The 12,602-nt window shown below is 43.3% G+C and overlaps 1 protein-coding gene across 1 annotated transcript in view; it reads right to left on the minus strand.

Moving 5' to 3' along the window:
- FRMPD2 (FERM and PDZ domain containing 2) overlaps positions 1 to 12,602 on the minus strand; it is a 603,077-nt gene that overhangs the window by 78,252 nt on the left and 512,223 nt on the right. The window contains exons 36-38 of the mRNA XM_086921788.1: positions 3,436 to 3,509; positions 2,648 to 2,748; positions 722 to 861 (exon numbers count right to left, since the gene is read on the minus strand). Of these exons, the coding sequence (XP_086777914.1) occupies positions 722 to 861; positions 2,648 to 2,748; positions 3,436 to 3,509 (315 nt within the window). The remainder of the gene's footprint in view (positions 1 to 721; positions 862 to 2,647; positions 2,749 to 3,435; positions 3,510 to 12,602) is intronic.

The raw sequence follows: 12,602 nt of genomic DNA on the forward strand, positions 1-12,602 counted from the left end.
GCGAGCGAAACGGATTTTCCGCCCATGCTTAGTTTCATGTTCTTTTCTTGGACTTCAAAAATGGTGTATATGACTTTGCAAACTTTCTCCCAAAATATCAAATCTTCTACTCTGACTTGAAACTATAAATTATCGATAGGCAATTATATGTGTAAGGATTAATTTAATGAGCAACTTTAAAAAGATATTAAATCTAAATCCGCTAAATTAGCCAACAAACTGCCTAATTAGTAGTAACTCATAGTCCCTGATTGGCCTGGTAACAGAAGTTCATGAGTAATGCAGGAAAACGGTTGGTCTGTTCATGTTCGCTTAATAACAAAAGCTGTTCAAAGCAGCCAAAATCTCAAGGGACTGGAGAAAGGTGACTGTGAATGAGGAATAACAATGGAATCTGATGTGTTAAATTCACCATTGGTTCTTCACCATTTTTACGTGGACCCTCAGGATCCAACTTGGAATGTGCTTGCTGTTCCAGTCCATGAAGATACAGTTCTGGCTGGTAATGGAATTACCAGACCCGCTTAGAGATAGCTTGTAATGAGGCTGTAAGTGTTTAAAAAAACAGGCAAAATATGATGGCAAAATACTTCTGCTGTCATGCTGTATTTACATTTGACCGGCTCTGCTGGCTATAAATAGTACTTTTTATCCGACTGGGCTTGGCAATAACCATGTATACTAGAGGAAGTGCTAATGTAGTGTCAATTTGACATTGTACCTGTCTCTGGGACTGAGGTCCCTGAAGAGGATGCGTCCTCCTCCTCACTGCTCCAGCTGTCAGGCTCCCGTAGACAGTCTGTCCTCTTAAAAGATGTACTGCGCATGGGACCAAAGGGGGATTCTCGCCCATTGTGAAGCCTGTAATAAAGGAAACATTGATATACATGATAACATCACCTCTCTTAAACACAACAACGTCCTGTGCTGGAAAAGAAAAGATGAAAGCATGCAACTAAAAACTGGTGCAGACCAATTGGCGGTGCCACGTATAACTTTGAAGAAGCTTCTAGTCTGACTCAGAACTTGCCATTCTTAATACTACGATTTAGAGATAACCATCACTTTCAATCATGACTGCCTCCAATATTTTAAAGCAAGGGTGTATTAACATTGATCCACAAAGTTCAGAGTCATGCTCAAATATCAGGATAACCATAGACTATATAAATGATGCCCAACTAGACTCATGCACCTGAATGTACCCCCTGTGGAAGGTATGGCATCTTCCAGGCCCTATGAGCCAATGTTTGCCATCCCCTACCATACGATGGCACCTACACCAATAGTATGGAGCAATATAGGGAGCTCAGAAATAATACTGTTACTTAGAGTCTATACTAATGTAATAGCCATAGATCAGGGTTGTCTAATGTAGGTCAAGGAGAGTGATTTAATCTCATATCAGTTTGTCCGTTATTTACAAATGTTTTACGTACATGTATGTTAGGAAAATACTGAAAATCTGGAAAGGATTCTGGCCTCCTGGAACGTTTGTTGAACACTCCTCCTCTAGAGCTACCCCTTTCCTGAACTCTTATACTCAATAGCTCCAGACAGTCATCATCCAGCTACTCTCTGGCATGCTCCCTGGAGGCAAATTCTTACTTAGAATCTAGCACAATTCATGACTTTGACTGGCACATTCAACCACCTATTACCGGGACATAAAGACGGGCTCCAGAAAGAAACTGCTCTCATAGACTGGAGATGCAAGAAGCATATTGAATCTAGGGAGATTTTGACATACAAACTGCAACGAACTAATTGAAAAAATAGGACTTCCACTTGCATGTTAAAGTAGCAATGAAACTCAAGTGAGTCACAATTTAATTGCCCTCAAAGTAACTTGCCACAAAATGCCTACTATTTCTATGCAGGAGTATCTCCCGGCTTCCATCTGGCCTACAATTAGGAGTAACCAAGTTATTTAAGGGAGACTTCCCATCCGCAATCTGCTGTACTTACTCACAATATGCAATACTTAAAAAAACTCAGATCGAGACCTCCAACCTTCAGTCTAAAGTAAATCAGGGGTGCAGAATGCGGCCACTAACAGACTTAAGAAACCAAGAAAGCCTAGAGAGGCTACCCAGTGACAAATTGAAGTGATGCTGCTCTTTCTTTACAGGGGCTGCAAAATCTCCCTTGGCTACACCTCAGATCAGTGGCTGTGCTTCAAATTCAAGTACCATCCAGCTGCAACCCAGGACAAAATGAGTAGTTCTTCTGAGCAGAAAACTGATTTCCTTACATTATTCTCTTACATAGCAGTCATGTATGACATATTCTGTACAGTACAAGTCATACAATACCAACATCATGCATTTAAATCCCAGGGTAGGCATGACCACGTTCAATACACATAAAACCAAAAGTTATTATTTTACTACTTCTACAGCTTCTTTTTTAATTACGGATGCTTCCTTCTTGAGGTCTTCAGAGTGATCAAGCCTGCAGTTTATATGCACATCCCAAATCTTTCCATAACTACAATTCCATACTAACCACATCTTTGGCATTAATTACCTTAGCATTGAGGAAAGTGCCTGTGTTGTGGCTCTGCGGTTACCTCTCATGGTGCAGCAGCTTCGCTCTCCATAAAGACAGTCAATTTAACATCACTTGATATTCTATAGAAATTTACCTGCTGTGGTTATCCCCAGAGCTTTGGTGCATCTGGAAAGGCGATGACTCACTCCGCTGGGATGAGTTTACTTTGGAGGAGATACGTTTCGTGCCTGCACTCTAAGAAAATACAAAAAAACAATAAAAGGATTTAATAAAATAATTGAATGCATAAGCATATTTAAGCTTCCATTATGGGTTGCTCTGAGGAGGATCCCCATTCGGGTTACCACTCTATACAACCTCAAGTGGTTTTGTGTTTCTGGGCCCGAGATACATGGGAACAGAAACACTGTAGAGTGACAAGGTCTGAAGGCAGATAAACAGCCTGGCCCTCCCCACCCCCTCCAGCAACAAGGACTGGAGCAAACAATGACCCACCCTGCCCGGCAGCAGTCTGACATGGCCACACATGACTTCTCCCCACCACTATCTCCCCCCTGTGTCCAACCTCTTTCCCCGATTTATTTACGACCTGCTGGTAGAAGGTAGTTAATGTCATCAGTTAACTCCCTGAAACTGACAAAATTACATCAATCAAAACCTACCTAAAAGGACCCAGTAACTCTGAGGCTGACAGGTTATTCCGCTTTCTGTGGAGTTTAACTCAGGATCTCCATTGACTTGTCCAGAGATAATAGCCAGAATAGTAAATTCTGGCCCTGGGATCGCCCCAAGGAGTAAACAGGAAACTCGTAATGCAACACCTTATTCTGTAAGGATTTATCAGTTGTTTCATTGGTCCCGGAGAAGGAATCTCAGCATTACAAGGTGAGGACACAGATCAAGAGAACCCTGCCATATTACCTGTGAGGTTTTTGCAGTGGATGCTGATTCACTTCCAACTGTACTTCCCATGCAGCGTCCCTGTTTTCCATTGGCTGCAAAACATAAGTGATTTTTTTTGTTTTTAATGCCCAAAGTAAAACATTACTCCTTTGATATTCTGATCTGTAAGATCCCCTTCCTTTATAACTGGAGTAAAATCCTGCTGTTTCATATAAGCTCGGAAAAATGTTTTCATAACATGCTTTCAGTTTAAAAATCTGAAGGTTACATCCCAATATGTGCCTTCCCTGTCACTGGCAAGGGTGAGTTTTGCAATGTGCTTGGAGAAAACACTAAGGGCCTCATTATGACTTGGTCGATCTCGGAACATGGCTGCCACGCCACCCTCACGTTCCGAGACCGCCAAAGCTATCAAAAACTGCCCACCACAGTACGACTTTTAAAGAGTCTGTTGGACAGTTCTTTGGAGGTCCAACGGCGGGTCTTTGAAAAAGGCACCACAATGGGAGCGTCAAAGGCAGTTCCTGCAGCGCATCGACTGTCAAGTCCATGCCTTTTATACACTTGGGGTGCATGCGTAAAGGGGGGCACAACATATGTTATGTTATGTTATGTTAAAATTTGGTAGAGCGCAAAACAGCTGCCCCAGCAAAGGGGCGGCCCGGCGCTAAAGAACCACAGAATCTTCACAAAGAGCAGAAACAAGGAGTCGGAAACCTAAAGGGGAGGAAATAGAAGGGTTTTGACAGCTCTCCTGAAGGCAGAAAGATTTTCCATTGAGCGAATATGCCCCCCTGCATGCACTGCCATACCTCAGAGGCGCAAGGGTGCCCTGTACTTTTGTTCCCTCATGCAACACTTTTCATGGCGGTCACACTGCCATGAAAAGTGTGGTGGTGAGGAAACTCGTAATATGTGGTGGCCCTGCCAAGCATATTGCGGCATCAAGGCGGCTGCAACAAAGCTAGGGATCTCTGATTCTTCCTTTATAACTAGAGTAAAATCTTGCTGCTTCAAACAAGCTCGAAAATATTTTTTCAAAACTTGCTGAAGGTTACATCCCAATATCTGCCTCCCCTGTCACTGGCAAGGGTGAGTTTTGCAAAGGACTTGGAGCAAACACTAATGGACTTATTATGAATTAGGCGGTCTCGGATCAGGGCCACCATGCTGCTGCACTGCTCAGAGACCGCCAAAGCCATAAAAAGCTACCCGCCAGAATAAGACTTTTAAAGTCTCTGACGGGCAGTTCGTCGGTGGTCCCACTGCAGTGCCTTTGAAATAGACAACGCAATGAGAGTGTCAAAGGTAGCTCCTACAGGGCAAGGACTGTCAAGTCCATGCCTGCAGGAACTGGGGGTGTATGCATACAGAGGGGCATAACATGTGCCCCACTGCATGCACCCCATGGCTCAGAGGCACAAGGGGACTCTGTAGGACCCCCTTTGTTTCCCCAACACCACGCTTTTCATGGCAGCTTCACCGCTATGAAAACTGTGGCGGTGAGGAAACTCAGAATATGTTGCAGCAACACCGTCTGATCCCTGGTGATTGTGTCAGGCCAATGCGGTCCAACTGGCCAATTTGTAGCGTAGGACCGCCGGTGCAGCAGTGCCTGCACCGCCACCATGGCTAGAGCGGTTTGATGGACCGTTGTAGTTATAATAAGGCCCTAAGAGTTCCAGAATCACCAAGAAGGTATTGCTTCCAACTTTTATTCCTTATAAATCTGTTTTGAACACAATATGCAACCTAATACACTAAAATAAGGAGCGATCATGCCAACCAAGCTTCAACCAAACGTTTTCAAAGACCTTCCTGACTAAAAGCATCTCCTCAAAAAACTAAACCCGGACTGAAATACACACAGAAAGCACAAGTAGAGGAATACATGGCTACCATGAAAATACATGAACTGGGTATGAGCCCTTGAAAAAGCATTTACTAAACAAATCCTTGAGTAATGAAATGCATGCCTCTAAGAAAATAACATTCTACAAGTAGGTCTGAGAGACACAACAGTACATCTTTCAAGAGGATCTTGATTGGGAAGGGGAATGTCTTTGACATGTGGTACGTGTATTGTAAACCTCGAGGACATAGGGCCTAATTTACATGTTGGTGGAAAGGGTAAATCAATTCAATAGTCTTTATTCAAATATAAAATATCCACAAAAGCACAGTTCAAGAATACCACCAACAGTACAACTTTTTTTAAAAACACAATGTGAATACAAGAGATAAAAAGGGGGATTATCCGATTACAAAGACTTCAATTATAAGTTTATGTTAAAAGAATATATTATACAAAACAACAATATCATAGGAAAAGTTAAAAACGGGCAGATAGCAGCATAATGCTGTTGAATGCTTTCTGAGGTTCGACAAACAGATAGCAGCATAATATAGTAAAGTGCAGTCGATTGTAAACGATTTTAGAAGCATGATGTAAAGTGCAATTTAATTTCAATCTTTTAGTGTGGTCCAGTTCACAGGTAACGCTATTGTTTGGTGTTCAGCACTATAAGGTATGGTTAGATTTGTCCAGTGAAAACAGTGTTGGGTGTTCAGGGACACCCAAATGCGTTACAAAGTGCTCATAGAGGCACGTGAGCGAACTGCCACTCTCAGAAAGGAGCTGACGCAAAAAATCAAGTCCTCCCTCTTGCTACGAGAGCCACAGGGACAGAGCATTTGCTCGAGGTTAATATTAAATCCCAAAGGAAAACAAAGTGAATATTTTAGGGTGTCGTCCCTGAGGCGAAAGAGCAAAATTCTCTCCCAACGACTTGTATTCTTCAGAAGATATTTAGATGGCATATGGGGTAGGCGGCTGTCAGCCTCCACTAATGATATTTACCTAGCGATTGATGATTTTGAGAGCTCTGAGGCATGTCTTGCATTTTTGTAAGACATATATAGTGCATGCATAAGAACCTTTTTGTTTATTCCCTCTTGGCTCAAAGGATTCAAAAAGACGTGCTCTAAATTCACACTGGTTAAACTTTTTCTGACAGCGGAAAGCCATGGTATGCACCCTCCCTTGTCGCAGTTGAGCCAGTCGGCTATAATCTTCTTTGTCAAAGTTGCTGCCGGGCTTTGCCAAACTTTTAGCCAAAATATAGCTGGGCAGGATCTGATAAAATCTTCTATATAAAACAGATTTTATTCCTTATGACACACAAAGTTTGGTGAGGAAATCTGGGCCCCTAGGAGTTTCCGACAGAATCTATTTTCCTCTCTCTGGATTCCAATGCAATTTTTAAACCCCAAACGTCAGCTCCATATGTGGCAGTGGGAATACATTGTGTTTTATACATTTTAGTTATAGATAGGACTACCTCTGCTTGTTTGGGATGGGGAAGACTCAAGATCAAGTTTGTCACTTTTATAAATGTACTGCTGCTATGGACAGCATGAGCTGCCCAAGATCCGGTGTCAGAAAATACTAATCCCAGGTATGGGAAAGTGGGTGCATAATAAATGTTCAGAACCTGAGGTTATTCAATTAATATGATGTTTTTTTAGGCCGCAGGTCATTATAAAAGATTTCTTAAAATTGGTGCGAAGGTCTAGGTCTGCCATAAAAGCTACGAAGCCCCTAACTAAAGTGCGTAGTGCGTTCGGAGTGTGGCCCATTAGGACTGCATCATCCGCATATAGTAGGGCGGGGAGTACATTGCCATTGATGTTAGGTACGTCGTTGGTAAGTTCTGACAGTTCATTGTGTAATTCATTTATGTATAGGATGAATAGAAGAGGGCCAGTACACACCCCTGTCTGACCCCTCTTCCAAAATGATATCCCTTGAAACCTCCCCATCGTTGCCAATCCTTACCCGTGCCTTCAAGTCTCTGTGCAAATATGCAAATAAATTAACTAATGTCTCATCCAACCCGTAGTTTAAAAGGACCGACCACAGACGTGACCTGTTGACAAAGTCGAAAGGCTGAGGTAAGGTTCATAAAAGCCAGGTAAATGGGTGACTTCTGGGCTATTGTGTACAAACAATCAGGTTTAAATTAAGGCACTGTTCCACTGTTCCTAGTTTATTTCTAAAGCCAAGCTGACATCTGTTTAAAAGAAGTTCCCTTTCAGCCCAAAACCTAATTTTAGTAAACAAAATGCGCCCGAGGATCTTCAAAGTTTTGTCAATCAAGGAGATTGATCTGTAGCAGCTAGGGTTGGATCGATCTCCTTTTTTAAAAATAGCGACAATTATGCTGGTAGACCAAATGCTTGGAATAAAAGTGCTTGTTAAATTATTTAAAACATTGAGTAAAAGAGGAGCCCAAAAACCCGGTTTAAGTTTAATGAGGTCGATGGGAAACCCGTCCGGCCCTGGGGCCTTGTTGCCTAAACTTTGGTGGATGGCATCCTCAACTTCTGACACTGATATACAAAACAGTGTGACTGGAAGGAAGTTTAACGGATCCTCCTTCTGGGACGGGGCTGTATACATTTTAGAAAAATGGGCTTCCCAAGCTTCACTTCTTATATTGCAGCTTAAGGGAGTAAGAGTAAGGCCCATAGATCTCATGTCTTTAACTGCTGCCCAGAAACCGTTCCCATCATTGAGTGTAGCGGCACAGGCAAGGTTGTCCCAGCGTTCTTTTAAGAGCTCATCTTTGCGTTGCCTGACTACTTTTTTTATAATGGCACCGCAAGTATTTGACAAGAGTAGCGTCCCTAGGTGTTGCTGTCAATCCTACACGAAGTTATCTGTTTGCTCCCGAGCAGGTGCTATTGAACCATCTTGGGTCATGAATATTGCCTAACGCAGGCCTAGAGATCATATGTTTAATGCCAGCGCACAGTTCACTAAATGCCTTGTGAACTTCTGGGTTAGGGTCGGTAAATGACGGGCAGGTTTCAATGAGCAATGGATGCGATTTTATTATATTGGAAAATAGAATATTTTTTTCAATGCCTTTCCAAATTACTCTTAGTTTGTCAGTCGAAGCCACTAAATTGCTTCCCCAGGCTCTTTAACAAGACTGGGTCTAGGGGCGAATCTAATTGTTGTTAAGATTGGGTTATGATCGTCCTGCAATGTGCATAGGACCTCTGCCTTTAATAAAAAATCTTCCAGAGAAGCAGATATAAAAACATAATCGATAATTGAGGCACAACCATGGTCCCTATAGGTGGGTATTAAGCAATTGTTGTTTTGGAAAACGTCCGCAATATCCATCGCATTAAGTAGATTACAAGTAGACAGGTGATCTGACAATTCCGTCCCTCTTTTGCATGCAAGCTCATGGACCGAAAATGTAGTAGCTATTCCATTTCCCCTTGAGAGTCTAGCGTTAAAATCACCACCAAGACAAATTCCAGCCAAGTTATGGAGCACATTCTGGTTTTGTAAATTAGCAATAAAATCAAACAAAGTTAATAAAATTCATATTGGGATAGGTTACGAAATCATTATTATAAAAATTGATGAAGCAAATTGAAGCCCCCATGTGTACATCAAGGCTTGAAAGTTGTCATTATTTGTGGGAAGGGGCATTACACTACCACCCAATGACATTTTCATCCAGATTGACAGGCCGCCAGATGGACAACCCACTTTGGGGGCGGGTACGATGATTAAAACAGACATAACCTTCTAAGAAAAATCCCTCGCACTCCATGTTTCTTGGAACATTAGTATATCATATTTTTGGACTATGTTGTGATTGATTTCCACCCTGGGAGAAAATGCTGGATCCTGTCTCCCACAGTGTGGTTGAATGACATTAATGGCAAGCTAAAATAGCTTGGTGGCTGTTGCTGAAGGTCAAGGAGACTGTCCCTTGAAGGCCTGCATACTGTCTAATAGGTCCTCATCCTCAACCTCGAAAGGACATTGGGTGATTTCAGCAGTGACTGGGGAGACTGCCATTGCCTATATGCTAGCCCACAAGAGTAGCCTAAGAATCTCCTAAACTGATGAGGAAACTGATTGCCAAGGGTGAAAAGACCCAAAGAGTGTGCCATGGACCTTCTTTGTATGAAATGTTTCACGGCAGAATCAACATTTTTGCCGAACAGGCATTTCTATGAGAGACACCTGTAGGTCTCTAGAGAATCCTGTGGAGTACCCCAACGCATGGCGGTGGAGCACCACGCTGGTGTGCCCCGCCCCATCAGTAACATCAAGGCCAGTCATGTTTTTGACCATTAAGTGCCTGACTGAAAGGGAGAAAGGGCTTAGATATGGCTTTCCAAGGTAGTGAGACTTTCATAAGGACATTGGTCTTAACCTCAGTAGTGGACAGTTGTAGGTCTAGGACCTCAGCTTCTCATCAAATTATTACTGCAAATGATGTACTTTCATCCACAGGAGGTCTGAATGGCGTGTTCAACTCTGTATCACAGGAAGTATGAATCTCTTTGGCTGCTTTTTAGTCCATGTATAGATTGTCATCATCATAATGCAGGGATAAATCCTCCCCATCCACATCAATAGCATCTCTGGGTGGTGGCAAGGTTTGGGGAGAAACAGAGCCACAAAGATAAAGGAGTCTCGGATAGAGCCTCTACTCTAGTAGGGGCACCGGATTAGAATAAGGCGACATGGCTTTCGGTTGTGCGTTAGTAATTTTGTAGCACAGTATAGATTGGGAACATGATGAATTTGGATCAGAGTCAGACATCGGAACCAGAATTAAATCCTCTTCTGGCACGGATGGCATCGGTGCTGGGGTCAATGAGGGAGGGACCAATGCAGGTTGTGGAGCTGGTTTGGAGGTTTGAAATGGAACTGGTATGGAGGCCATAACAGGACCAAGATGGTAAGACGCTGCTGACGACGGATCCGCCATGGGTAACCCTACTGAGAGTCCCTGCAGGTCTTTGGGACTCAAAGGCACGCCAGAGGAAGCTGGAAGAGTACCAAATATTTGCAGCATGGCCTCCTTAAAGGCTTTCATTTCTGCAGTGTTGCACAAGGGCTGGGAAATTTGGGTTGTACCAGGATCAACTGTGAAATTGGCTCTGCAGCTGGAGGTCTGAAATGAGACTGACACATTCTGCCCTTGTGCCTTCTCTTTGGATGGAGAGTGGCAGGAGAGAGTCTAGTCCCACTGGACTTTTTATGCCTATGTTTGGACATTTATTTTGACTAACCAGAGGACTTCCACCACACAGTTGATCTCTCATTAGAGCAAGAGTGAGTCAGTGCCGTCAATTTGGTACAGGAGTTGGATTTACATGAGAACCACAACTTCCTCTTGTGTTCAGGTCATCTATCTCTAAACCTCTGACTCCAACCATGCAAGTTTATTGATGTTAATGTTTCAACAACAACACCTAGTGAGAATCATTTTGTAAAATCATTGCTAAAATTTCCCAAACACTAACTACTCCCCTCTTTATTGATATTGGGGTAAGGGATATGAAACATCTGGCTGCTCTCTATCCTCTTATCCTCTTGGTTAGAATGTGGTCTACTCCCAAGTAGGCTTGCTATGGAAATGGTCTTATGGAAGTGGTAAACCTAAATAGATGTGTTTCCTCACCCTGGTTACGTCATGTGAAACACTGGTTTATTCAATTAGGTCTGGATGAAGCATGGAACAACGTGGCTTAACGCTGCCTTGTAAATAAGGCCCCCTTTCCCGCTATGCTCAGTGTGAAGGGGGTGGACAGTGGGTGTTCTGGTGCGCGTTCTACCGCAGCACCCATTGATTTTGACTCTGACCCCTATGTACAAGGGCAGCGTAGATAGGAGGCAGCGCCAAAATTAAGACCAGGAAAAACCTGGTCTTAAGTTGGCGAAATGAGGAGAAATGCATTATTTCTCCTGGTTTGTACTATTTCCATGTCACATGGGAAAAGCAAACCGCCATGGATTGTTAATGTACAGGATGGTCCCCCTTCCTGTACATAAACAATCTGTGAATAAAATGTCATTTTGTGACTTTCATGTGTGCTGCATGAAGCAGCACACATAAAAGTGACAAAATGTCATTTTAGGATTGTTTATGTGCAGTAAGGGTCACCTTCCTACACATAAAAAATCCTCCCCTGCACACAGACACACTTCAACTATGGTGCAAGGTTGCCTACGTTGACGCTACACTGCTAAGTGTAGCACCAGCGCAGGGGGAAATGCAAGGCTGCACCATTTCCTCGTAAATATGGTGCAGCCTTGCGTTTCAAAAGTGGCGGAGTGAAGTGTTAAGCCATGACGGCTAACGCCTCACTCTGCTACTTCCTCAGGTATATGCCCCCTCAGTTTTTTGGAATGTTCAAATAATGTTGTGCTTTTCGAAGAATAAGCCAGATATTAAGAACTTAGGGCCAGATGTAGGTGTCCAAATACCGGTCGGAAACAGCCGAAAATACCGATTTTCGGCCGTTTCCGACCGGTATTTGGACATTGGTATGTAGGGGTTAGAAAAACTTACAGATTCGGTAATTTTACCGAATCGGTAAAATTACAGAATCGATAAATTTACCGAATCTGTACATTTTACAGAATCAGTAAAATTACCGATCGGTAAAAATACCGAATCCGTAATTTGCTATGTAGGTAGCACTGTCAACAGTGCTACAGGCCTTCAGAATTCGGTATTTTACCACCAAATACAATTGGGTGGTAAAATACCGAATTCAGGTGTACATGCACAACTTGAGCGAGGAATTACTGTGCAGCGGAGCAGGCATTTTATGCAAATCCCGTCTCCTCCACACCCCCTGCAACCCGCACCGAGCCGCCAATGACAGTTCAGAGGCACCGGACACCGAGTGGCTGAGAGATGTTAGAATGCTGCTTCCGACAGCATCACTGCCCAAGGGCTTTAGGATGCTGAAATCATCAATGTGGCTTCGAGCAGCGAGCTCCTTGACGAGCACTCCCTGTGCTTGCTGATACAATCTGGGGGTGTTCTTTAAATCTTCAGGGCACCTTCTGTACAAACCCTCCATGTGAGGTAGGCATACTGATACAGTAATTCTCCTTGCCTCCATCTGCATAATGAGTTATTGGAACGGCTGGTTGCCCTTGTGTGGAAAGCCTAGCCTTGTAGGCTGCAAAACCCGATTCACCCTGTGATGGGGTCTGTGGGCGGAACCATGCATCTCAGTTTTAAGTCACAGCAAAATAAGGGACATTGAAAATGAAGGTAATGGGTCTCAGGTGGTGGACTGCAAAGGATTGAGGCTGGGGCAGTGTTGGAGAAAATTCAAAGGTAAAA

This window comes from Lissotriton vulgaris, chromosome 5, assembly GCF_964263255.1.
Source record: "Lissotriton vulgaris chromosome 5, aLisVul1.2, whole genome shotgun sequence".
In the NCBI taxonomy this organism is placed as follows: Eukaryota; Metazoa; Chordata; class Amphibia; order Caudata; family Salamandridae; genus Lissotriton; species Lissotriton vulgaris.